At 36.1% G+C, this 27,756-nt stretch overlaps 1 protein-coding gene across 1 annotated transcript in view; it reads right to left on the bottom strand.

The window, feature by feature from the left end:
- Nucleotides 1–17,958: 17,958 nt before the first annotated feature.
- Nucleotides 17,959–27,756, bottom strand: part of LOC145689294 (ATP-binding cassette sub-family G member 1-like) — a 125,765-nt gene continuing 115,967 nt past the window's right edge. Inside the window, exons 11-13 of the mRNA XM_081763433.1 lie at nucleotides 24,253–24,353; nucleotides 20,905–21,060; nucleotides 17,959–18,429 (exon numbers count right to left, since the gene is read on the bottom strand). Coding sequence (XP_081619559.1) covers nucleotides 18,076–18,429; nucleotides 20,905–21,060; nucleotides 24,253–24,353 — 611 coding nt within the window. The 3' untranslated portion in view covers nucleotides 17,959–18,075. The remainder of the gene's footprint in view (nucleotides 18,430–20,904; nucleotides 21,061–24,252; nucleotides 24,354–27,756) is intronic.

The following is a 27,756-nucleotide window of genomic DNA, read 5'->3' as shown; positions in this document are numbered from 1 at the left end:
TATACGAACTTCATATAATTTAACACTACAGGGAAAAACTGAATTTACCTTGAGCAAAATATAACAGAAAACTAATTCATTATTCTATATTTTATACAGTGTGTTTCTGGTGTTCCTCCGAATTAAAAAAAAAAAGATTTTAAACAGAGTTGTATCAAATTGAAATAACTTTGAGAATTGGGAATTTTAGTCGAAGAGTTTCGTGGTAGATGGCTAAACAATTGACTCTTAAAACAAAATTTGCACCCTGCGGCTTGGATCGTGGGTGAGATAATCAACAAAAGAATACGCTTAAAACCTTAAATGAACAAGAACTAAGGGAGAAAGTTTTTATGATTATTCATAACGTTTTGAGTGACGAATTTTAATAAGCAGTTTCTTTTCTTTTTTTAAATTCTGGTAATGATTGAAAGAGGTTTCGGACATCATTGGAGGTCAGTTATAAATGTACTCTTGAACAGTTGTGCATTGTCGTCAAAACTGAAATTTAAAGAGGATTTTAACTTAACTCTCAGTTTAAAATTCATGACACTTTCAACTTCTGTGAGACTTCAATAATGCCTTTAAGAAATTATACTGTAATATGCTTCCCAAATAGCACAATTCCCATTCAAGGATATAATTTTGAGAGATCCCAATTGTAAATTAGTCATCTACGGCTCAGACCATAGCTGAAAGATGAAAATAAATTTTCCTTTTTTCGTTGATTATTGCTCTGTAGGTTATCTATTTTCCACCTTTATCCAATTTAAACAGCTGTGGTTTATTTATTGTTGAGATATTGTCGGACTAGACATTGCGAGGAACTTCTGAGAAACATCCATGTCCCTCTGTATTTGCCAATCTGATTTACGTAGTGTTCTCTTTTTTGTTTCACACTTTCTTTCTACTAATTACATTAATGCATTCTTGAACCGATTTCAAAACCATAAGTTGTACAAGAATTAGCCATGAGGTTACAGCATCGTTGTTTAGTTCTCTTTAGTTTACAGCTTGCTCTTGAATTTGCAACATCCACAAGAGACAGATTTCAGGGTGATTTATAGCAGGATATTGATCTCTAGGGCAAACTATCGAAATATAATAGCTAGCCTCGTCAATAAACTTAATTTTACATATATGTAGAATAGGAATATTGCATAATTTTACAAATGTTAAATTATAGATTTTCTATTTTTTTTTCTAGTCTGATTTCGCTCGTTTCCTAAGACTTAATTGGCGAAAGAAACAACGAAAGTTAGTGTGAGTGTAATATAATAAAAACTTGCTTCGTGAAAGTTTACTTTTTTTTAAATTTTAAATGCACTTTTATGTACAACACACAGACATTCATTACTATGCGTAATTTCATTTTCAGTGTTCCTTTCGGAGGCAAAGTTAATTGGGAACCTGTTTCATCTACTGGACCCTTAAAATATTTACGCATCGATTCTCCGTCAGACATTTATATGAAGACTGCAGAAAAAAGTATAGGTAATGATAACTTTTGGAAAAGCTTGCCCATATACGATTAGTCTAGTTTAGGCTATCAACTGTTTGAACTTAATGGAACACAATTCTTAGAAAATGCATCTACTTGTTTGGTTCCTTTACATATTTCCTGGTACAGAACTCTTTGCTAAGTCCATTGGGTGCATGTTTACTTTTAGCGGATTCAGCACAAATACTTGCAAGGAAATATCACTAAATATGATTCTAAGAGACTATCTGCTTGGTAATCTCCGAGGAGTAGTAGAGCCTGACTGAGGCATTTTTCTTTATTTTGTTGGAAACAGTTAATCATGAATAATATGTTGCTAAACAAAAAGAAAGTTAACTTAATGTAAAATAATGTAAACAGTCTTTTCCAAATTCCAAAATCTAACTACCTAAAGTAATGTATGTTTTAATAAAATAAATAGATAGATTCATCAACAATTTGCTTTTCAGTACACGAAAGGTGGATATACTGGCCACTAGATCAGCAGTTTAAGATAAAGTTTATTATTTGCAATCTATACGCTATCCTACATACCTAAAGTAATTTTCTTATGCTGTACTATAAGTACGTAAAATGTTGATTTTTTTTAAACTACATTCTCCATCAAGAGATTAATTTCTACCATTATAAGACAGAGGTAGACAACAGAATTCACATCAGGGGGGAGTTGATGTACAAACTTTTTCTGACAAACTATCAGAGACACCGAAATAGAAATAATTCAGTATTAGGAATATCTTAATACTCTTGACATTGTATTGATACTCTTGAATATATAATTCTCAGGTACCTGGAATTCTCATATAGAAATACCAGGTAGACACTGAAGCGATTTCTTTAACGCGACTAGCGAATAGCAATGAGATCTTTTTTGAGGCGGATGACCTAGTAAATATAGTTGGACAGTGATGTTAGAAAGAATAACGTGCAAGATTAACATCAATGAAAACTACATCCAGCCCTCCTTGTGAAGATTTGTATTCTTTGCACTTCGATTAATTGATTTTATTTATTTATTTATTTATTTATTTATTGAACAAATTCCCAGATACAGCATCACTTTGCCATTTTACACAGGGACATGCTAACAAAAGAAAGAAAAAAAACAAGACAACAATAACAACAACATAGAAAAAAAGAGTGTAAAAGTAAAACTATTCCGTCAAAGCTCGTTTAATTGCTCTTTCAAATACTGGGTAGCTCGAAAAAATGTCCACATCACTTGTTACTTGATTATAACAGTTTGGTATTCTATAAAAAAGAGACCTCTGTATAACAGCCAACCTAGGACTGGCAAGATGGAATAGGTGGGTATTCCGGGTGATGCGGGAAGGGACACGTAAGGATAGTTCCTGAAGTAATATTTCCGATCTTAAGCTTCCATTAACTATTTTATGTAGATATTTCAGGTCAGCGATAATTCTGCATACTTCAGGAGTCTGAATATTAAGATGTCGCAAGAGCTCCTTCTTAGATAATATTCGAAGTGCAGGAACACGAAAACGGACTATAGCGATGAAGAAATTGAGAACAGAATCAAGTCTGGAGAGATGCGTAGGTGCTGCCATGGCCCATATGGGAGAGCAGTATTCGATCTTGGGCGCTATTAAAGTCTTATAAAAAGTTGCTAATGAAGAAACAGTGCGTAGTTCGGTGAATCGATAAAGAAGTCCCAACATGCGCATTGAATTCTTTAGTATTGAGGAGATGTGGTCAGAGAAGGTGAGTTTTGAATCAAAGATGACACCAAGATCGTTATGACTAGCAGAATGTGTGATAGGGGAATCGTTGATATGGTATGTGGAGGGAACAGGAGACTTTTTCAAAGTAATAGTAATACTGTCACATTTCTTACTGTTGAGTTTCAAGTGCCACATTTCACACCACCCTGTAAGGTAATTTATGTCTTCCTGTAGAGCAATTGTGTCATGGAGACGATATTTCTCTGTATAACTTACAATCGTCAGCAAAAAGCAGAAGGCCACTAGGTTGAGCTGGTAAGTGCGTGTAGAGATCATCCATATACAGGACAAACAGCAGAGACCCAAGTACACTCCCCTGAGGCACCCCTGAGATCACGGGTTGGGGGTTAGAAGTCGCCCCTGAAAGAACAACTCTCTGTTTACGGTCCTTCAAGTAGCTTGTAATTAGAGAGAGAAAGGACCCCGCACTTTTCTTATGGAAAGTGGCTTTCGGCTAATGTTGTTGAAACTTCGCTGGTTGATAGTTCTCAACATGTGGATCAAAAGTCTCAATGGGCACAAAGACCGAAATCCACTCCTTCCCCCCAAAAAACCGCCTCCAAGTAGCTGGGGGGATTGAACTGATTACAGCATGTAAAACAATTTGTTGTTTTAATCAACTCAACAAAGACCCCAAACAACCACATGTTAGACTATCAAACTACCCCACTTGACACCGCCCTTTTCCCCCCACATATCCCCCCCGCGAATTACCTTACGGATGTTCCATATTACTGTAGTTTATAGTTGCGCGTATCTGTTGAAATACCTACAGTTTTGGTCTCACCGACGATATAATGGGTTTCACGTATCGCTGATTATGAATCTGAGGTGAGAGTTCTAGAATTCAAGATGGAGGATCAATATGGCGGATCAAAAACACGAAACTCCTGAATGTAGCCACAAATAGCTGTTTACTAGGGTATTTTGGGTCGTTGGTTACGAATCTGAGGTCAAAATTCTTGAATTCAAGATTGCAGATCCAATATGGTGGATAAAAACGTCGAAGCCACAAATCGTAGTAGACTAGAGTGTTTTTAGATCGCTGTTTAAGTACGCAACATTCCTTGGTACTTCAGCCACCATGTAGAATTATTCTGCACCCTTGTCCTTTACCAAAACCCACCACAGATATCTTAATGCTGAACGGTGTTAAAATAATTCATCAATTATCTGTTCATTATTTTCATCATTTCGGTTTGCAGCATCTAATGTGGTACTTAGCAATGAGTCATCGGGATATCTAATATTCTGTAAATGTCGTGCATGGCCTAAATACCACAAGACACTTGCAACGTGCGCACATGTACCTAATGTACGAGCACCGCTTTGACATATACAGTAGTAACCTTGAATAACATTTTGATCATAATCCTGGTCATCTTCATCATTGGCTACATATACTATGAAAACTTGATGCTTAGTTGCATTGCGGAACCTTGAGTAGAGACGTATGCGCAGGAATCCCGGTTCAGTTACGTTTTCGTCAAGCTGGAATTGCTCATCCTTATCTTGTATTAGTTTATCTTGGACGTAAGAGGATGAGAGATCTACTTGATATGTGCCTACAGTCAAATCTCGTAAGTAGTTTAAGTACAGAGAAATCAATTAGGCTTTGATCATTCAGCGGTACCCATTGACCGTTACTTCTAATAAGATTATCTACCTCCTCTCTTGCTTTAACAACGTTCGGCATGATTGACCTATTTCCCATTTCTCTAGCTAATTCAATGGTTGCATCTTGCATGAAAATAACGGGATGGTATCTGTTCAAAATAGCTCCAGCTATGCGATAGAAACTATTCAGTTTCTTTGCATGTTGCAGATTCAATCTTTGTGCTAGAAACTTAAAAACAGATCTTAGATGCCCGTTTCTTGCCTCGACTATCCATCGACTTTTAGTAACTAGTCGAGAAGTATTCGCATCTTCTGTTGATAGCTGTCTTTCACGTGGTAGTAGAAGTGCGGGCATTCTATGATCAATTCCTAAATATTCCAGTAAAGGAATTGCATCGCGGTATCCTCTGTCTACTAACACAATGACCAGGATTATGATCAAAATGTTATTCAAGGTTACTACTGTACTTGTCAAAGCGGTGCTCGTACATTAGGTACATGTGCGCACGCTGCAAGTGTCTTGTGGTATTTAGGCCATGCTCGACATTTACAGAATATTACATATCCCGATGACTCATTGCTAAGTACCACATTAGATGCTGCAAACCGAAATGATGAAAATAATGAACAGATAATTGATGAATTATTTTAACACCGTTCAGCATTAAGATATCTGTGGTGGGTTTTAGTAAAGGACAAGGGTGCAGAATAATTCTACATGGTGGCTGAAGTATCAAGGAATGTTGCGTACTTAAACAGCGATCTAAAAACACTCTAGTCTACTACGATTTGTGGGTTCGACGTTTTTATCCACCATATTGGATCTGCAATCTTGAATTCAAGAATTTTGACCTCAGATTCGTAACCAACGACCCAAAATACCCTAGTAAACAGCCATTTGTGGCTACATTCAGGAGTTTCGTGTTTTTGATCCGCCATATTGATCCTCCATCTTGAATTCTAGAACTCTCACCTCAGATTCGTAATCAGCGATACGTGAAACCCATTATATCGTCGGTGAGACCATAACAATAGGTATTTCAACAGATACGCGCAACTATAAACTACAGTAATATGGAACATCCGTAAGGTAATTCGCGGGGGGGATATGTGGGGGGAAAAGGGCGGTGTCAAGTGGGGTAGTTTGATAGTCTAACATGTGGTTGTTTGGTGTCCTTGTTGAGTTGATTAAAACAACAAATTGTTTTACATGCTGAAATCAGTTCAATCCCCCCAGCTACTTGGAGGCGGTTTTTTGGGGGGAAGGAGTGGATTTCGGTCTTTGTGCCCATTGAGACTTTTGATCCACATGTTAAGAACTATCAACCAGCGAAGTTTCAACAACATTAGCCGAAAGCCACTTTCCATAAGAAAAGTGCGGGGTCCTTTGTCATGTACATTAAATCTATTGGAGAGTTTATGAAGAAGATGAATGTGACTGACAGAATCAAAGGCCTTCGAGAGATCAAAGTAGATAACATCTAATTGAGTATTGTTATTCATACATTTGACTGCACAGGAAAGAAGAGTACTTAAGTTTGAGAGACTTGAGCTTCTCGGTAGAAAGCCGTGCTGAGAACTATGGCTGTAAGGTGAGGTGAATTTAAGTAGCCTGTATTTGATTATTTTTTTGCAGATAATTGATATTACAGAAAGAAGAGATATTGGCCTATAGGAAGATACATGATCTTTAAGTCCTGATTTATATATTGGGGTCACGTGAGCTAGTTTCCAACTGGTGGGATAATACCCTTCCTTGAAGCATCTATTGAATAAGATAGATAGAGGAACCGCAATAACTGAAGCAGTTTTGTTGAGAAAGAGAGGACTAATTTTATCAGGTCTAAGTGATCTATGTGGAGATAACGATAGCAAGAGAGCCAGAACTTCGCCCGGGGTGGTAGAGAGAATGGATAAGGTGTCCGAACAGATGGGGTGGAGAGGGGGGAGATGGGTTGTAGAGGGAAGGGAAGTAAATATTTTGCAGAAGTAGTTATTGAAGAGGTCTGGTCTTTGATCATCACTCGCTTCAGTATTTTCATCTTGAACTGTTGCCGGTATGCCCGGAGATTTTGTTCTAGATTTAATTACAGACCAAAAGACTTTAGGGCTACTAACAGTAAAATCACCAATTGAGTCCATGTATTCAAAATATTTACGCCGCTGTACCTTCTTGGCAAGACTTCTAATTCTAGCAAAGTTTTTGTATGTGTAGTCATCAAGTCTAGGAGGCTTAGGTGGGCGGGTCATGTAGCTAGAATGAAAGAAAGTAGAAACGCTTTCAAAGTCTTGACTGGAAGACCCATAGGAAAACGACCATTAGGAAGACCTAGGCGCAGATGGGAGGACAATATTAAAACGGATCTCGCAGAGATTGGAATACAAAGTAGAAACTGGATGCAGCTAGCTAAGGATAGAAGTCAGTGGAGAGCTTTTGTGAACGCGGCATTGAACCTCCGGGTTCCATAGGCCATAGAGTTAGTTAGTTAGTAGTCACTCGGATGTGATTTCCATAGAGTCCAGGCAAGCTTTTTGTTTTTAAGAAGTTCACAAAGTTCATTGTCGTACCAGACCGGAAACCTGTTCGATTTTGATGCTTTCACCGGCACAAAGTCCTTTATGGCTGAGTGGACAACAGATGTAAATAAGTCCACAGCGTCGTCAACAGTTCCTACCTCTAACAAACACCAAAGAAACAGTTCAATAGCCCGGCAGATGTCACCCCAGGGGGCTTTCTTCCAAAGAAGTTGTGACCTACTTTTGAGGGGCTGGTTTGTAGTAGTGAAGGGAAGGAAATCGAAAGAGACATCCAAGGAATCGTGATCCGAGGGGAAAAGATTTCTGCATGGGACAACACAACGAGGTTCTAAGTTAGAGAGAATATAGTCAAAATTGCTATTATTGCGGGTATTATGCATATTATGTTGACCTAGACCAAGTCCATGAGTAAAATTGTCCATGAAATAACTGTCGTTTCCATCTTTAGCGACGCCATGCTTGCTGTCCTGCCACGTGATGGAAAGGTTGAAATCACCCAATAGTATGACGTCACCGTGTGACAACGCATGTAACAGTGAGTCATGGCAAGCTTCTAAGATGTGCTGGGGGCTGTTCTTGTGCGGCCTATAGAAGCACCTAATAAACACAGAACGACGCTTTGGAATAAATACTTTCACCCAAATAAGTTCACAATCCCGTCCAAGATCCAGTCTTCTTTTGCTCTTCCACTTATTATTTACACAAATCATCACTCCACCTCCACGAGTTATGCGGTCTTTACGATAAATGGTGAAATTATTAGAAAAGCTAATTTCACTGTCGTTCACTGATTCATTCAGCCACGATTCAGTCACTGCGAAACAATCCAGTTCCCTTATCTCACCTAGGTTCAATGAGCACTCAAGTAATTTGTTTTTAATGCTACGAACATTTTGATAATATATATTGAAAGCACTGGTGTAATATGGACAGGGTGGGCCAGGGTTTACGTGAATATCACCACAAAGGAGGAGAAAACAAACGAGAATGAGGCACTGGTTTTTTGCTTTTGTCTCATACCTTGGCACAAAATCACTGGTAGTTCCTCCGTCACTGTTAGCAGTACCAGAGAGAGCACATGGCGGTCCTCTTGGTATGAAGGCAGCAGCAATAAAATGAAATGATCTTCCACTACACTTCAGTCCATGTTTCATTGGCAATGCTTCACTTGGGAAAGTCACAGCACCGATACTACATGAAGAGAGTAGAGCACGCACATAAACACTACACACAATCACGAAAAAAAGGTAAACAATAAGAGCACCACTTTGCATCGACTTCGAGCCTGACGCCATCTTGCCCATACAAGGCAGAAACAATTTTTCTAAAACAGAATAAAGAAAGGGGGCAGCGTATATTATTTGCGACTTTGAAGAACATTCAGGAACTCTTCTTGACTGAGTTAAATTTGGTACGTAGGTAGTTTTCTTCCTTTCTAAATCAGATATGAGATGTTATGCAGCAGTAGTGTAGTTCCAGACTTACCTTTGGTTCCAGAATCACCTTTGGTGGTTTGAGTCACGTGGTCCCGGCTTCTATTCCCGGAGGGAAAGTACAAATAAATTATTTCCACAATAATTCACTTTCATTATTACTAAAAGGAATAACCATGAGATTTAAACTTGAAAAATCACTCCATTGTTTGTTTTTAGTTACAAAATTTTAAAAGAAATTGTAATTTTTTTAAAGAAAAGTACAAATAATAGCTTACCTGCAACCCTATGTTCTTAAACGTCACTGATCAAACAACACTAGTGTGTGTGTGTGTGTATCAGTAGACAATGAGTGCACTGTCCACTGGAAAAAATAAACACATTTCGTTGCTGCGCCTCGAAGAACCGCTATGTGACATTTTTGTCGAAAGTGAGTTTTTTTTTTTTTTAATGAGTATGTCGTGCAAATAAACCAGAAAGTTGTTAGGCAGCGTCCCTTATAATGTCGTAAGTTAATATTCAACTATTTTGCCACAACAATGAAAAATTATAGATAGAAATTAAAGGCTTCTGGTTCTCATCACGTACTCATTGATTAATGTATACAAATCCTCTATGTGCTTATAAAGGCGCAAAAGGTGCTGCATAAACACAAAAATAGTAATATAATACTGTTGAAACAAGCTACAACAATGTATAGTGCATAATATATGCAGAAACAATTTTATTACATTTTTAAGTGTTTCCGTCTATTTGGGAAAATTTTAAGAGTTCGGAATTTCTTTTTCTTCTCCTGAAAAGTTGTGGCTTTAACACACAGCGTTTCTTCCAGGCACAGCGACGATTTGCTTTTTGACAATGGAAAGGAGATATGAAGCTTGATTCAGGATGCACTATAATCAGATTCCATTTAAAACAATGTGTTTGTGTTGTTTTTTCCGTTCCATTCAAGAAGGAAAAGGACAGAATAAAAAAACAAAAAAATTCGCTTTAACCATGCCTTAGAAAAACATATAAAATTGTAAATTTTTAAATGTCGAAATACAGAAGAAATTGAACATTTTGGTACCATAAAAAGAAAAAGATACTTCATATCGGAGGATCCTCAATAGATATGTGCAAATGAATTTCTAGGTAATGAAGTCTAACTACTCAGTTATATATATATATATATATATATATATATATATATATATATATATATATATATATATATATATATATATATATATATATATATGGACACAGTGGCGTATTTACGATTTCGTTACGGGGGGGATTTGCCAACTTTAGTCCTGGAAATGTGAAAATTCCGCAAGATATTCAATTCACTTTGATATATAGTAAATAAAATTTCGGGGGGCTTAAGCCCGGAAGCTCCCTAAATACACCACTGTATGGACACATAATCTTAAACCTTAATTCTGTTCGTACATTGCAGTGTCTGAATTCCAGTTTGCCACATAACATTTGAACTTTTGAAAAGAATTGACTATCTTACCCCTGCTCTGATGACTTATAGGCACCGCACAGTTTCTTGAGACTTTAGCGCAGGACTGTTGAAGTCCCACCCCTCAAAGTTTTGGTTAACAACATTGCCTTCTTGATTTGCGTCACACAGGGCTGCTCTGTCGAAAGCAAGCTATTCTCATATAAGCATGTCATAATTTTATTGTTTGTATGTGCTCCCAGCATACGTATATGGGAAATGACTCATACAGAGAAAAATCGTCCTTATTAGATTTAATAATCAGATCTAATTCTAAATGAAAGATAATGGTTTTAAATTTAGATTTCTATAAACATTCAATTACGTTTAATCATTTCTGATGAGGATCGTAAAATATAATATGGTTTTATGGATTTTGAAAGGAGAGCAACAGTTTCATGGAGCTCTTCGGAAAGTGCTCACTGGAAATTTAGCCGTGATCATAATCACAGGACAACTTGATATGATCTACAAAGAACAGATATTAAGCTAAAACTTAAATTAGATTGTAGTTTCATTTATTATAGTAAATGCTATTGTGCTTTAGAAACAAATGCCACAGGGCAGGAGCGAGGGTACTTCCGAAGAAAGAAGGTGCGTTATCAATGGTGCGTGCATGTATAGTGCAAAAAACACTTCATATGGCATAAAAAATACATGCCTTGCGTGTGGCAAGGTAAAGAGCACACTTTGTATTTCTACCTTATTATACACGTGAGAGGTAAGATCCCGATAAAATTCGAGCACTTGTACATCAATCTTTCAAAATAACGTAACATGTTTCTTCCGTAAATTTTACAAATCTATGTTTGCCTAAACTTAGGCAGTAGCAATATTTTAAACGACCTGAATTTCTACTAAGAGAGAATGCATTATAACATAATGTGATGACAAATTATTAGAAACATACAAAATATGCAAATGACATTTGTAAGTTTCGACACACTGTAACATCCCAGATTTGATCCGTTACAAATCCTAGTTTATGGGTCCCGTTAATCTTATTTATTTAATTATTTGCTTTACATGCATACCTAAGTTTTAAATGTCTGATTTGTGATTCAATGTTTTATTTGTTAATTTTTCATTCAGTCTGTGATGTATTGTCTCTATATACCTGAAAACTGACGAAATATATAAATTGAATATTTCGTAATAGTAAAAGTAAAATGAAAAACTAAATGACCTGGTAGAACTGAAACCAGAAACTTATCATTTTTCCACAAAATTGTAAGTGAACTATTTAATTATTTGTATCACGATATGGAAGGAGACACTTTTGATCAACTGACATTTGAGTTACATAACTTGTTGATTTCCTGCAATTTGTATATTAAACGGGAAGCATTGACTCCAACGTCATAACACGCAATACGCATAGCTTATTTATGTCATTTTAGTCATGGGCAAAAGGTTACCTTAAGCATATACATTGCAATTTAGTCTACATTATGTTAATTGATTTTAAATAAATATATTGATTGTGAAGGAGTGGAAATGAGTTATAAATAATGAAATTAGTATGATTAATAGTCGATGAGACAACGAAATACGAATGATATTATATTAGTTTCAGTATTACAGATATAATTATCCGAGGATTAGTATTTTACAGTGTCTTACATAGTGAACATCACATACTTATATATGTGATGCGTCCCGCTTATTCAAATAGATGTTCACTTAGATTTGTCTCACTGCAGCTATTGTCTGGTTTATGCTAGAGACTGAATTTTTTAAAAGTCCATTAATATAAAAATTTATCTCGTAATCAAAATAAATTTCGAAATTTGGTCAATTTTGTTCTTGAAATGAAATGAAATCTTTGAGTTTTACGTCCCACGGTTATGCCGGTTAGGCTAAAGGAGACGGTGTTGATGAGTGATGAATGAAAAAAGAAGAAAGTAGAGGAAAGTAGTGTAATGAAGAAAGTGGGAGGAAACGGGAGAACCCCGAGAAAACCCATGCACACTGTGTTTGTCCACCACAAAGTCCACTTGGCGGGGGCTGGAATCGAACCCGGGAACCCAAGCACTAGAGGTGAACGCTCTACCACTGAGCCACCGCGGCCGTCAATTTTGTTCTTGTTTGTTCAATCTTATTTTGATGATAAATTTTATTGCAACGTTAACTCTTCCTTGTAGCAGGAAGGGGTCTTGCCAAATGGTTTCCCGGGCATACAACTTTGAGAAAACAAAGGCAACAAAAATTTATAAGCTATAAAATTTGAGTAATCATTATTGTCACTCCAAGCGGAAAGATTAGATATAGCATCGTGATGTGTATCTGTGACTATCGAGATATCGATATAGTTCTATATCTAAGTTGTTTTCTGTAGACTATGAAATCACCGGCAGTGATGTTATTTTTGTTTGTACCTGTACAGTGGTTCATACATTCTGATCAAATAGGGTCTAACCGCCAATAGATGGGCGGTATGACTTGCTTTGTTTCGTACGTTTTCGGTTTAAAATTTTCGTTACGAATTTCATTCTTGAATATATGTATGTATTCTTTCTACTATTCTTAACAAATGGTTCCATGTAGAAATTTGGATACGAGAAATCAGCGATCTGCACACCCTCCATATCTGCGTGTCCTTTTAGGCTTACCGAAATATGTTATCTCTATTCATTGGTGATAGTGCCAATATTCCAACATATGAATATTATTCACTATAGCTTAAAATCACAAATATATCATAATTTGGTCATCTATTTATAAGATGCTGACTTACATCTTAGGACTCTGTGTGTGACTTTTTGTCATTCGACAGGGTCCTTTGTATGATTTATCAACTTTCGAATACTGGTATCTCGAAGTTAGACCACTTATACAACTTCTTATCAAAATAATAGAAACACTTAGAGGGAATGCTACTTGATTAATATGACTAGTGGCCAACTTAGGCTGAAGTGAAAATCACACGATTTGCTTTGACTCTAGCTTTAACGTCCCACATTATGCCCATTAGGCTAAAAGAGACGAATGACTAATGAAGGTGAATGATTGTGAACTTCTTTTTGCTTTTTCACCGTGAATCGAACCCAGGAATAGTGCATCAAAGCCACATACGCTAGCCACCAGACCAGCGGTAAAAGCTATACCCCAAATCTGAATCAGCAAACTACGCTTATTTTCTCTACCTAATTAAGAGGTAATAATTTAGAAGGGAGTAGATAAAAAAAAAAAAAACAATTTGTCTATATTCTAAGGTTGTCCATATTAAGTGTCCTCCTAAATTTCGTAAAAATCCACCATGATGAAGAACGTTGTGGTAAGCCCAAATATTTTTTTTTTTTTTTTTTTTTTTAGAATAGAAAGTGAAGTACTAAATTAGAGTTGGAGTGATAAATTTGTGTATTATATATTACCAACTCCCAGCACTATTTTCCTGGTCCTTTCCTGTTTTGAATTTTCCTCTGTTCACGTAGCTTGTATACATTTTCATTTTTCGGTTGTCGAAAATTAAAAGACAGTAATTTAGTAAATGCACACTGAGAAAAAAATGTAGGTGAGGTACTTAGAAAGATAGATTACATGAGTAATTCCTGTAGTTTTTGAACTTAACGTACAGCAGACATAACTGAAAACGCATGTTTTATAATACTTTCTATATAAGTGTTCCATCCGTACGTACTTTCCGCATGAAACAATATAGGCAGTCAGGATCTCACATACAAATGGACGTATATAACATACAGCTGAGGAATGTAACATAAGTATATGAATGTGATATACGGAAAACTGTTAGATGTCAGACATCCTGCAACGGCATGATGTAACATCTAAGGGCAGTGCCTATGTAACATACGGATAACGTATGCTCCGTACTGATTTCTGTAGTAAGCAAGAGGATAACATATATTTGTACAATATACCGCTGTCCGGAGAGCGGATTTTTCTCAGTGCACTTGCCCCCTCATCACCTGCAGATTTAACCAAGCGGTCGCATAATCCATTATTTTTTATACCAACGTAGGATAATATATGCAAAAATTTAACAATATACGGTATATATAACAATCAACGACTTTAGAATAAAAGTCGTTAGTGCTACGATAATAGCTGGCACTAACTAGCGACAGAACAATGTTTCAAATGTAATGATTGAAACCAGGATGGCATACGTGAAAGAGAGTCGGACCGAGAATTTACCAGCTCCCTCTCTCCTTCGTATTTTTTTCATAGAGGTAACATCTAAGTTGATTTTTCGTTCCAGTTCAATGCAAACAAGCTTCTAGTACACAGAGAGAATTTATACAGATATGACATGAACAAATTGTATTTTCTTTAATAAATTTAGTGGTTAACGGATTGCGAAGGCTAGAACACAGACATTTACGTGTTTATATTATTGTTTGATGTTTAAAGATGGTATCGGTATTGCTTAGCTTTTAGTTTCGGAGGGGTCAGTGACAATTAGAATTGTTTCTGAATCTATTTTGTTTACATAACATAACCAAATTCACTCATATGTATACATCTGGTATTATGACAAATGTGAGATAATGTATATGTAAGTAGTGTAACTTCTATGACCGTCATGTTAACACCGTATTCAAAAGTGAAGTAAGATACGAGCGGGTTTTTTGTTACCTTATTTCCTATAGACTGTAAATAAGTTGTGGTAAATATGTGGAATATCCATGGAAGTTGTTTGGAGTATGCAATTTTCTTATTTTGGTTCATTATAGCTAATTGATTGATTTTAAAAATTTAGTTGAAGAAGATATCACAAGTCTAGAAATAGCAAACTCGCAGACAGAGTCAAATATTTAAGTTGATACTAGATTTGTCATCGTTTCTTTCATTACAGTATCCTTTTTTTGGGGAGGGAACTTAGGTTGCAACAATGTAAGATTTAATGCATTTTGTTGTGTCCTGCCTAAATTCGTATAAAATTGTGAAATCTTAGATGAGTAAAAAAATAACATAAAATTTTCGCTTCTATTGTTTGCTTTACAACATTTTTCAAGATGTGAGTGTTAATACACCACTTTTTGAAACCCAAAGAAGCAAAATATTTCTAAATTAGTTTGTTTTAAATTTTGAACTCTTCAAATGCTTTCTTCATAATAACTTGCTATCCAGGTCAAACGTAAGTATTTAGTAGTGGAAGTATTATTGAGTTGATGACCATTAACGTTTATGGGTGGAAATCGCTTGGTTCTTTTGCTGGTAAATGCATTATTTGTTTTTAGCAGTTACTGCCAAGACCATTTTATGTACACCAGTTATCAATTAACTTGAGGATATTTTCTAGTTTGTTCTTGCCTGTAATAGCATATTTCATGGTAAGATATATATGGTAAGGTCATCCAGGTACAGAAAACTAGAAACTTTATCTTGTAATAACTTTACTAAGTCTAATACATAGGTACACTGTAAAAAATCGTTGTGTTATTTCAACGATATGCTTATGTGTTAACACGATTGTGTTAAAATATAACACAAACAAGTGGTTAGAACAACTCACTCGCCATTCGGAGTTGTGTGTCAAATGCCGGTAGTTGAAATGACACACAGCCTGTGTATTAAATTAACACAAGTGTAGAATCTTCGGTGTTGTTTTCTGCGTGATTGCCAAATATGTTGGGCATCTAATTATAAAAGATTATGAATTGAAGCTACAGACAAACATAGTAGAAAGAAATACTTAAACAAATCCAGGTATACGCAAAATTTCAACATGCAAACCGCGCGATGTGTTTTCAATTGTTTTACATAATGTTTCTGAAGAAACCCTAACAGCACAAGATGTTCTAGGCATGTGCCATTTAGGTGTTCTAAATTCATCTCCCACATTTGATTCATTTATTGCTTCTTTTCTAAGCGATTGTGTACTAGAAGTAACAAGCGCATCAACTTTATAGATGGTAACTGTCGCCGATCATTTGAAAGTGAATGTGGAAGAACTATAAAATAAAGTAAGTAGACAGTCGTCATTTTGTTATAAAATTAGGTCTACATGGCGAGCAGATTTTATCTTATCCCGAACGGTTATCGTCGAATATACGCGGCTTAAAGGAGCACTCTGATTAGCCAAATTCAAAAGACCTCAACAATTTATTCCTCTACAAGCGACGTTTTCTTCATCACCTCCGTGGCCAAGTCGGAAGAGCACGCGGCTAATAATTGAAAGGTTGGTGGTTCGTGCCCCCCTCCCCCCGCCATTGGAGTGCATTTCTTTTACTTGTTTAAAGTGTTTTTTTTAGACTCAGCATAATGCAAACACATTACGCATATAGGCGATTTAACATATTTTGGGGGAGTAATTTTGTGGTTCATTAACGCTCACGGCATGGCTCAACACCGGTTGTGTGTTAAACGCCAACACCGCGGGATATGTGTTGAACTTACACCGCATAGTGGTAGTCACGCTGGAACCACTACCCTGTGTTAAAATTGAGTTGAATTAGCACAACCATTTTTTACAATGAAACAATGTGGGGCTCAGTTTACTCCCTTGAGGAGCTCCTAGGGATGTTTGTCTTTGATCACTGTATTCTTATTATTTTGATATACTTTTGTCTATTGATGATCATATTACATACTATTCTAATGATTGAAGGAGAAATGTTTATCTGTACATTTTTTTTATTAACAATTGTAATTATCGAATCTTATATATTTTTAAAAAAATCATTACTGATGGCCATTAATTTATTTTTATTTTGATAGGTTTTCCAAATGTAGATTATAAGTGGTCCCATTGCAAAGTATATGGAGCTATTTTCTTTCTGACTCCCATTATGTGATAAGATTTGGTTGTGTTCAAGGAACTAAGTTAATCGAATATTTTGAATAAGCAAGACAATAGAACAATACGTCAATAACTGGTAGATAATCCCATAGGTTTTAGGATAGGCACCACCAAGAGCTTCTATGCAGTCGGGATTTTTACTGTTTTCCAAGTACTATTATACATAATGAATATCTTTATTATGCTTTCCTCAAGTTAGGGGTTAAAATGAAAATATGGGAGATCATTTAAGTTAGGGCTGCGTTGTTATTGATTTTAGATAATACTAACTTCAGTTCTTTAACCATAAACAATTTATCGGATAGAAGGTTAGAGGATCGGAAAAGGAATCTTCGGATAGATTTCTTTATACTATTAACATAATATGGAGTTAGATTTTTGTGAATTAGACGTATCGTAACCACAATATTTCGGAGTTAGTTTTTATTATCCATCACTTATATCGCCATACACAAAAAAAAATATGTATATTAGTGCAGCTAGACTGCCGTGTCGTGACAAAACGCTGTAACTTTGGCGAAGAAGTTTTGCGAAAATGAGCCTTAAAGTTTTCATCCGAAAATGTGATCTGTATCGTGTAGAACCAGTGTAACTAGGCAATAATGGTCAACCAATCAATTTTCACCAAATTTAATCACACAACATGCATTTACGTAACATTACATGTAACCACGTGTTTCCAAAGTCAAGATACACTATTTCTACACGATACAGATCACATTTTCGGATGAAAACTTTAAGGCTCATTTTCGCAAAACTTCTTCGCCAAAGTTACAGCGTTTTGTCACGACACGGCAGTAGACATACTCAAATAAAAAGAGTAACGATAAACTAAACACTACATAACAACTAAAAAAATCGTAGAATAATATTAAATTAAACAAACAGTCGTAATAAGATCATATAATTAACAAAACACAAGCAACATATGCTGGAGAATTACAAAATATATAGGAAAAAATAAGACATTATTAGACTAAAGTTTTATTTATCAAAATACAAATATCTTATCATTTTCGCATATGTGACATTCTACGCACTTTGAAAACCATGGTGAAGAGAAAAACTAATCTCATTAGTATATCAAATACTACTAAAGCAACTAGGTTTTCCCAATAAGAACTTTCCACTGAAAACAGCTTCAGAATCTCTGTTGGATATTTAAAGTGGCAGTAATCCAAATCACAATTAAGTGTTTGACGATTGTTTCCATATATAGAAACCAGAATTCCATGGAACATGTATTTTACGAAGCAACCTTTCGTAAGTGTAAGCACAAAATAATTCATTGAACTTAACAAAAGAAACAAACCGCTCAAAGGTCCCATTGGAACTGTTACCACCACAAATGCCAATATGCCAACCTGAAACGATATAGAGACAATAAAATATTTAAAGTGTTGCAAAAGTGAAGCAATGTTTCTTTTTTTTTTATGCATACAGAATACATTAGCGCGTATCTTGATATCTGGAAACAAAATTAACTCTGTGTTATACTCAGGCTTATAGCCAGGGAGGAGCTAGAGTTGGTAGTATCCATTCTAAGTTATATTTTGCCCCCTCTAAAATAGAAGGTTGTAGAGAATGTTCAAATTGAAACAAAACTAAATATGAAACTCTTGCAAGTTTATTCAAGATATTAAATTCAGTTTAACACACTTTACTTTTATGTGCGTAAAATGATATGGCTCTTGCTGAATGCACAAAACATCTCCTATTACCCTTTTCTCATTTAAGCATTTCAAACTCAGTTACGTTATTATTCGTCACGGCAAATGCCAGTAGCGTAGGGCTAGATGCACTTCTAAATAATACTTACACAAGGTTAAAGTTATACTACATTGACTTGACACCTAGTCTTCCGTTCCAGACGCTGTTATCGGCTGAAGGAATTCTACTCCATTTCACTAAGTCTCTCTTGCTTAGCAGAGCTGAACCCTTATTGGGTCAACGCGTGAGTGTGAGCTTTAGTTCGCATTTTTGCCACGGCTCAAGACATTTTGGCAGCACTATAACTGCCAACATGAACAAACTGTAGGATAGGCTGGTAGCTAATGAGTAGCTAAGGCGGTCTAGCACACCCTTCGGCCTCCTTCAGCCACCTCTTAAATTTCTAGTTTTTGTTTTCATAAATATTTACTCAAAAAATTAGCAATCAAAAATATAAAGGGAAAAGGGATTCGTGTTGCGTGGCTTTTGCTCTTCGTGGAGTTTCCCCGTCGTGATTATCACCCTTAATGTTTTTTTTTTTTCTCATCCTAAAATAATGAGTCAAGAGCCCAAAGGTGATGAGCTTCTTGGCTGTATCTGAAACGAGATCAAAACCAACAAAAACCAAACAAGAAGAAAAAGTTCAATTATTTTTAAATTGTTTTTTCCTTAATTTTCTACAGAAACAAAGCGATAATCCACAATCGGAAGAATGTGTGTATATATCATATATTTTAGATAAAGAGCTACAGTATATAGCATCTCTCTTTATAAAAGAAGTCCTGAGTGATTCACTAACTAATCAAGGCCCAGCCCAAAACCACTTAAGCTAGAAACTTCAAATTTGAGCCATGCATACAATTTGTGACGTAAGGTACCACTAAGAAATAATTTTTGGGAATTCGACGAGGAAGGAGGAATAGAGGTGGCAATTATTATATTAAGATATCTATATCTCGAAATCTGTGAAGACGCTAAATTGGTGTATATATCATATTCTCGATTGAAATAAGAAGGCACGTGTTTCAGCGTCTCTTGTATATTTGAGGTAGAAGGAAAGAAAATGGGGTGGACAGGAAGACAGGAATAAGATTACAATTATTATAATAAAATGTCCATATTATAACAAGATGACTATACCTCGGAATTCTTTAAGTTAAACACATGAAAAATGCTTGGATGTCTTATCTAAAATAATTAATCGTGTGTTTCACCGCTTTCGTAGTTTGTGAGGAGTACGAACGGAAATATCATCCGTAGGAATGAACTTCTTTTATTGTTATTTTTACTAATTTTTCAGTGGTTTGATTTCAGTGTCTATGATTGTTTTCTACGGTTTATGCTTAATAAATGTTTCTATTGATGTACTATGTATTTTTAGTAGAGTTGAGTTGATTTTGAGTTTAACGTCCCTTTCAGCATTGAGGCTATATGAGACGGAACCTACTGATTAACGTGGAATCCGAATTACATGAGCTCCCGCCGGGAATCGAACCTGGGTCTCCCACGCCAAAAGCACGTACGCTAACCGCTTAGCCACGAAGGGTGTTTTTAATTCACGCAAAATTTGTACACATTCCGAACCAGATCTGACCAAAATATTGTCCTAAATTTGTTCATATTCTTGCACAACTGAGACCAAAATGAATGATTTTGTGAATAAGATAAGCTAAGAATCAACAGAAATCATAGTAGGGTGATCAGATCATCGATCCAAGTTAAAACGTGGGTTCATGGAAGACAAGCTATCTACCCCATCGATCAAGAGAAAGTAGAAGATGGATAATATTGTGTGTTTCTAAAAAATTTGCTTCTACAAAGCGATTAGTTTAGCACTAGTGATCACATATTCACGAACTTAGGATCCAGCAATGTGGAGGGGAAAATTATGGGACCTAGAACGGAATACATATGTAACACATAACTACCAGTTTACTAAAGGTATTTACAGTAATTACGTTTAATCTGATAACTATATGGTAATTGCCATGAAAAGGATGTACAAGACAAATTCTTCTTTAAAATCAAGATATGCAGAAATGGATTTCAAGAATATCGTTGATTTGGACTCATGTAATTAATTATCTTTGTATCTGAGAGAGATCAACAACAGTAATGAACAAACCTACCTCAATTCCAAATGCAGCTCCTAGCGCTTGTCCTAAATAATATCCCATATCAACCGTTAAAAAGCACATTATCCATAACATACATATCCTTGAGATCTCTAGTATTTGATCGGATAGGTAATATAGCGGGATAAAGTACAATGATGTGCAGCAAATCTGAAATCAAGATACATCGCATAAACTTACCTACTAGAATTAAATTTTGGTAGACAATTTAAAACAAAATACTCTATGAATTTTATATGTTATTATAACACTTAGAATCAATTAGAAAAATTACTAGTAAATCTTGCTGGCATTTCGCCAATATTTCGTATCTTTTTTATGCTCCAGAAACACTTAAGACCTTTACATACGAGGTGTAATGAAAAAGTACGGTGAGTCACTTTATTAGAAACAAAGTAATAAGCTTACATGGAATTTGACTTCATTTCCTTCAAAGTACTGTCCTTGGCTAGCAATGCACTTATTACAACGTTGAATGCATTTCTGGAAGGCTTCTTTAGGAAGACGTTCAGCTACTTTGTCGTGACCCTCCCAATGTCAGGAATCGAGGAATGGTGTCAAAACGTTTTCCTTTAAGCACGGTTTTAATTTTTTCTATTTTTTTTTACGAAGAACCGGAAGTCACATGGTGCTAAATCTGGTGAGTAAGGGGATGTGGACAGAGAAGAATATTTTTCTTGTCAGACAAGAATATTAAATTGTGGCACAGTGTGTTTTTGTGGTAAAAAAAAAAAGAAGGCATTTGCCCAATTAATCGCGGTTAAAATGTTTTCCACAGACCCATAGGAGATGTTTAGTTCTTCGAAAAGCTCTCGAATAGTCATTCACTTGTTTGAACAAATCATTCTTGCCACTTTTTGCACGTTTACATCTGTTTTTGACGTGGAAGAACGTCTCGATCGTTACTCGTTTCCAACCGACTCATAGCCGCTTTTCAATCGTTCATACCACTTGTCTTCAATGCCACCGCTTCATTGCCATACGCTGATTTTGACATTTCGTGAGTTTCTTTGGCACTTTTTTGCAACTTAGAACAAAACTTAATATTGGCGCGGGACAGACACTCTTAACACGTCCTCACTCTTCTGCCTCTGGAAGCCAACTAACATGTCACAACTCGTTCAAACTCGACACGGACTGTACCAACTGTTTAGGCTACCAGGCTTACTAGTTGAAATGGATACAACGTCGATAGATGGCACTGTGCAACTACATTCATCGCACTTTATGATCACATCTTGTATTTCTTTTAACACTGAGAATTCCAAGTGCTTTTAATTTCTAATTCCTTTCTTACGGTACAATGGAAATAATACACTGCTGTAAATACTAATTAATTGCACTTTTAAGGCTCTTCGTTAAGCTCAGCCCAAGTTTTTAAATTTTATTAGTCTTTCTATTTCAAATGTGCTCTCGAAAAATATGTGAAATATACATCGGACTCGGTCCCGCCGCCGCTGCTTGCTTCCCTTTACTTTGGGGAGAGAAATGAATGACATCGACTGTGTTGCCAATTTGTCATTTAGTCGTTTGGTCATGGCGAGTAAAGATCGTAAGATACTTAGAATGTCTAATAAGACATTGCACAGCGAAGCCCGTGATATAATTCGGAATGTTTCAATATGGCAACCCTGTTCGCTGAAGGACCTCAGCCAAATAAACTTGTCCCTCCTCTTTTGAGGGAAGTACGGAAAAGCACACATTGACAGCAGCGCCAGCAGGGGCACACTTGAAATAGAAAAGCTTTAGGTAGCCTACTTATTTTAGTGCAGAAACTGATCCCAACATTATCTGGAAAATATGTTACAAGCAAAGGTAGAGTTATGGGGGGAATAGGGGGGCATTGCCCCCAACTTTTTTTTACAGAAAATAAAAATGTCACCTATAAGATCCTTCAATTCTCATTTGTATTTACCGTGCCCCCCAGCAGACAAAAGGTCTGCTCCCCAGGAGGCAATTCCTAACTCCGCCCATGGTTACAAGAACTAAAAGTTATTGTCAAGATCTTTCGTAGAATGTACGAAGCGCGTTCGGAAAGTAACATCCGCTTGCTCACTATGAGTGAAGTAGTGGGGACAGGGCTACCATCTTTGCACACACATGCGCGGTAGGTCAGTCTGCATCCAGCCGTGGTAGAGCGAAGGTTGTCTGCTCACTAGTTCCACTTTTGTAGCGTCTCAAAATGTGTGCTGCAATAGAAAACCCCGTCAAGTTCGAAGTGCGAGCTGTTATATGTTCTCTTACGGCAAACTATATTCAGCAGTAGTTATTCATCGGGAACTCTGTAACATCATAAACAAACATTCATGACGAACAGAAGAGGGCAGGCCATCAGTGGTCACTGATGAATTCGTTCAGAAAATTGATTGACAAGTTCGTGAAAATCGACGTTTCACAAACTCGGAGCTTTCCGATGAATTTCTACAAATTTCCAGGATTGTGTTATACAGTATGATGTAGTGACACAGAGGTTAGCTTACATGAAGTACTGTGCGCGATGAGTGAGGAGCTGTAAGATGCGGTCACAGGCTTGTTCAAGGCACAGACTGGAGAGTTTTATAATTATGGCATTTCTACACTAGTGCAGAGGTATGATAAGTGCTTGAATGTTTATGGAAACTATGCTGAAAAATAGAGCGAAGATGTAATTTTCAGATGTATATAATAAATTCTTCTTATTTACTTTGTTGTTACTTTTTTAACCTATCGAAGGTTACTTTCAGATAGGACTTCGTATTAATTGTGAGTGCTCAACAATTTTACGACATAAATTGCGTATCCGATTTTCTAGTCTCTCTATACGAAATGCTTCGTGTGGAGTGTTGTACTGTATGGGGCGGAAACGTGGACATTACGTAAAGGTGACGAAAATCGACTGGAAGCCTTCGAAATGTGGGTGTGGAGAAGATTGGAAAGAATTAGTTGGGTCGAGCGGAAAACGAATGAGAGAGAGTTAGAAATGGTGGGTGAGAAAAGAACACTTTTAGACATTATTAGGAAGAAGAAGAGAAACTGGTTGGGACATTGCCTAAGAAGAGATTGTATCATGAGGTACGTCCTTGAGGGTATGGTGGCGGGAAAGAGAGGGAGGGGGCGAAGGAGACTGCAATTAATGGATGATATTAAAACAGAAAGATCATACGCGAAGACGAAAAGGTTAGCGGACGACCGTGGAGCATGGAAGCTTCTCAGCTGCGGCAAGTGACCTGCCAATAAAGGCAGAATACCTATGATGATGATGACTATACGAAAAGCTTTGTAGACAGTTGTAACTAGACAAAAATGAAGGCTGCGGATTTAGATACAGCAAAATTACTGGTATGAATACTATGAAATGCTAACCTGAAGCGGTAAATCCACAAATGACTTAGCAAAGTAGTAGGATTTGAGCGAGTACCAGTTGTTCATATATTCCTGTTTGAATACACCCATTTCTTCAGGAACTGTTGGGATAAACAAATGAAGATATGAATATCAACAAACAAAATTTCTATAATTACATATACAGTGTTGATCATTTAGCTTGAAACGGTATTTACTTTTTAAACTAATATACCTAGGTACAGATGCAAAAAAGCCGGCTTTTTTGAATCGATGTTTTTTTTACATAAAAAGCCGGCTTTTTTGGAAAAAAACGAGAATTTTGGAAATTTTGGCTTTTTTCATTTTCATGATTTTTCTATTTAAATAGCTTTCTTATAGTATATTCTATAGTTAGATAAGAATTCCATGACCTAAATGCCATATTTCGCTCTGAAATTCACCATCAAGATGGATGGAGCACATATTTTACGAATTAAAGCTAACATGAAGAATGTAGTATTTGAGGGCAATTTTAGAGGCTATTTAACTTTATTTTACTTTTGAGTTATCGACATCTTTTTTCTTCTCTAGACCATTTTAGGTTGTCATCCGTGTTTCATTTCTAAGAGCTTTTAGTACTCTAGCTTCTAGCGCAAAAGTTAAACTTGCCCGTTTTTCTATTTATACAAAATAACACTAAAACCTAGAATCACGTTGAATTCACTAAATTTAATTCTATATACACTCGTACAACCCTAACACACAACTTCATTCATATATTGCACTAGAAAACAATGGAAAATATAGAAGTTGTTTCTTATTATGTTTTTTCCCCTTACTTTAGAAAGAAGAAAAGACATTTTAGGAACTGTCAATTTTTGTGCAATTAAAAAATAACCTGTGAAAGACTTTTTTTCTTTCTTTCGCAAAATGCTCTCTGGTTAGTTTCAAAGCGGCTGACTAATATATCGAGCCCTTGTAAGAAGTGAAAGTATGCTGAAATTGTGCTCCAATAGGTTAATTTTGTGGTTATAATCTGTGGCAATTAAAATGCAATTTCTGTAGTTTTGCTTTACTCCACGGGAAGACAACCAACACATACTCACGAAACGGCAAATATATGGCACCATTTCTTTCATGAACCAGTAAATACATACAAAAACTTTACTTTTCTAAATAAAACTATATACATTAATGGGTTACTTCAAAAAAGTGCGGGGGCAACTGCCCCCCTTTGCCCCCCTAATCGCCGCCCATGAGTACAGGCATAACTAATATTTGGTTTCGTTTATATGTTTAGCAATAATCTTCCGAATACAACCTTAAAAATCATTTTATACTGAGAATCAGTGGCGGATTTAGAAAAGTATTTTGGGAAGGATTTTTCTTACTAATGTTTAGTTTTTCTAAACATTCGTAATTTTTATTTGACAGGATCTTAAAGTTTATGAGTAAAGACATAACAACAGATATTTCGTTTGTTGCAGACATTCCGTAACTTTGGGGAACGGGCTTCAGTCCGAAAGACTGCCCCCTTAACCTTCGCAAAACCGTCACTTCTGGTAATTAGTAATAATAACGATTTAAAAATAATAAGAAAGGAAGTCGGCCAACTCACAGTACACGCACTATTTCTACATTCACTGATGGAATGAAGAAAACCTTTGTCAGAATGGTCGAATGCTGGTTGAATCCCGGACTTCCCGATAGAAGCGCAAAAGCTAATAACTCAGTCATGTTTGTTGTGCAGTTGTATTTAGCTTAACTTAAATATATTCCGTAGTCCTTTTTTTGGGGGGGAGGGGCGGGGAAGTTTCGTAATGATATATTGAATTCCTCTTGTTAAAAATTCAGAAAACTTGAGGATTGGGTAAAACGTGATGGTGGTTATACAAAACTTAACTGTAGAATTTCAAGAATATACAGAACCAAAAGCTCTAGATATGCAGCCTTTAATTGTACCAAGTAATGACGAGATTTTCCCGATGGCTAGGGCGGGAGATTCTCAATTTAAGAAATTTACTGACCTGAGATTCTCAATTTCTTTAAGCTTATGGGAGTTCAGTAGGATAATAGGGAATTTATATACCATTTTGGTAATTGAAGTAATGAGTATTTTCAATGAGAGTCTAATTACGCTAATAGCGCAATGAGTATTTTGCAATTGAACTCATGAACGAGTACGATGTATGTAATTGAACTTATAAAAGAGTATGGGGTGTTAATGATAATATGAATTAATTTTTTATATGACTTACATATGTAATTGTTATTTACGTACGACATAATGTTCCGCACAATGAGATGAATCCCTAATTACGATTTTTTTTTATGATTTACATATACATAATGTGTTGCACAATGAAACTAATTTGTAATTACGAATTTTACTTGCACTTTTATTAGATTAATTACGAATTTACCTTGCACCTTGTTAATAGGAAGCAACCAATAATTTTATAGAATTTTAAACTAATTAACTTATAGAATAACTAATTACCTTTTAATTTACCCTATGTATATACTTACCTATTGGAATGGTTTTATTGAAACGTCCTGTATATGTGACTGAACGAATGTAGCGCCACGAAATTAATAGCGGAGGAAAAAAACGGGCAGCGTTTGCTGCATGCAACTTTGAACACGAAAGATGAATGACGGAGCATTAATGAATTTTTTTTTTTTTTTTTTTTTAAGGCTAGCTAAGAGCTAGCCACCTCTTAGAGGGGTACACCCTCTTCTAGGAAAGGAAGTGAAGGACTGAGAGGAATGAAAATTCATGGATGGTCTAAGTGAGGTTAGGTTATACAGTATTTATTTATTCTTTATTATTCATTATTCCATAAGGTCATTATGATCTTTGCGATCATAATCATTCTGTAAGGTGGGAAGAAAGTACAACATATATAACATAAAAAGCAGATATTAAATAATATATTATAACAAGCATTACTAATACTACATTAATGAATTTTTTTTTTTTTTGTTTTTGCTAGCCGCAGCTAGCACCCACCCAAAGGGTTACGCCCTTTATTTGGGATGCAGAGTTGACAGGAACTTTAGGTGTGAGGCTATTTTTGTCAGGCAAAGGAGATTTTATTAACTTTATTATATTTGAACTTCATTATCATTAGAGGACATTATGGCCTTTAACCATAATCATCAGGTCTGGAAAAGGAAATGTACACTGGCGAGCAATTCAATATGAGAGTGGAGAGAGTAGAGCATCAGTGAAAATGAAAATGAAACAATGAGGTGCACTTGACATCACAACACAATACATAGACGAGGGTTAGAGAGACGAATGAGTGTTATCTTCTGTCCAGGGGCTGCTCTGGACGTAATGGAGACGAAGGAAGCCCTGTTAGTGCGGGGAAGTCACTGTGCAACATGAGATGGAATGATGTGTGGTGGGGGGAGTGGAATGAGGAAGTCTTCAAGAAGTTGAAAGTCTGGACTATTTGGTGGGAGAACGTAGTGGAACAGAGTAAACAGCAGAGAGAGTGGAGAATGCCGGAGAATTGTTGATGGTTTACGGAGAGT

Source organism: Thermobia domestica, chromosome 7 (assembly GCF_964235325.1).
Source record: "Thermobia domestica chromosome 7, izTheDome1.hap1.1, whole genome shotgun sequence".
Lineage (NCBI taxonomy): Eukaryota > Metazoa > Arthropoda > Insecta > Zygentoma > Lepismatidae > Thermobia > Thermobia domestica.
Note: the sequence above shows the minus strand (reverse complement) of the source record. Positions and strands in the feature narration are given on the sequence as shown.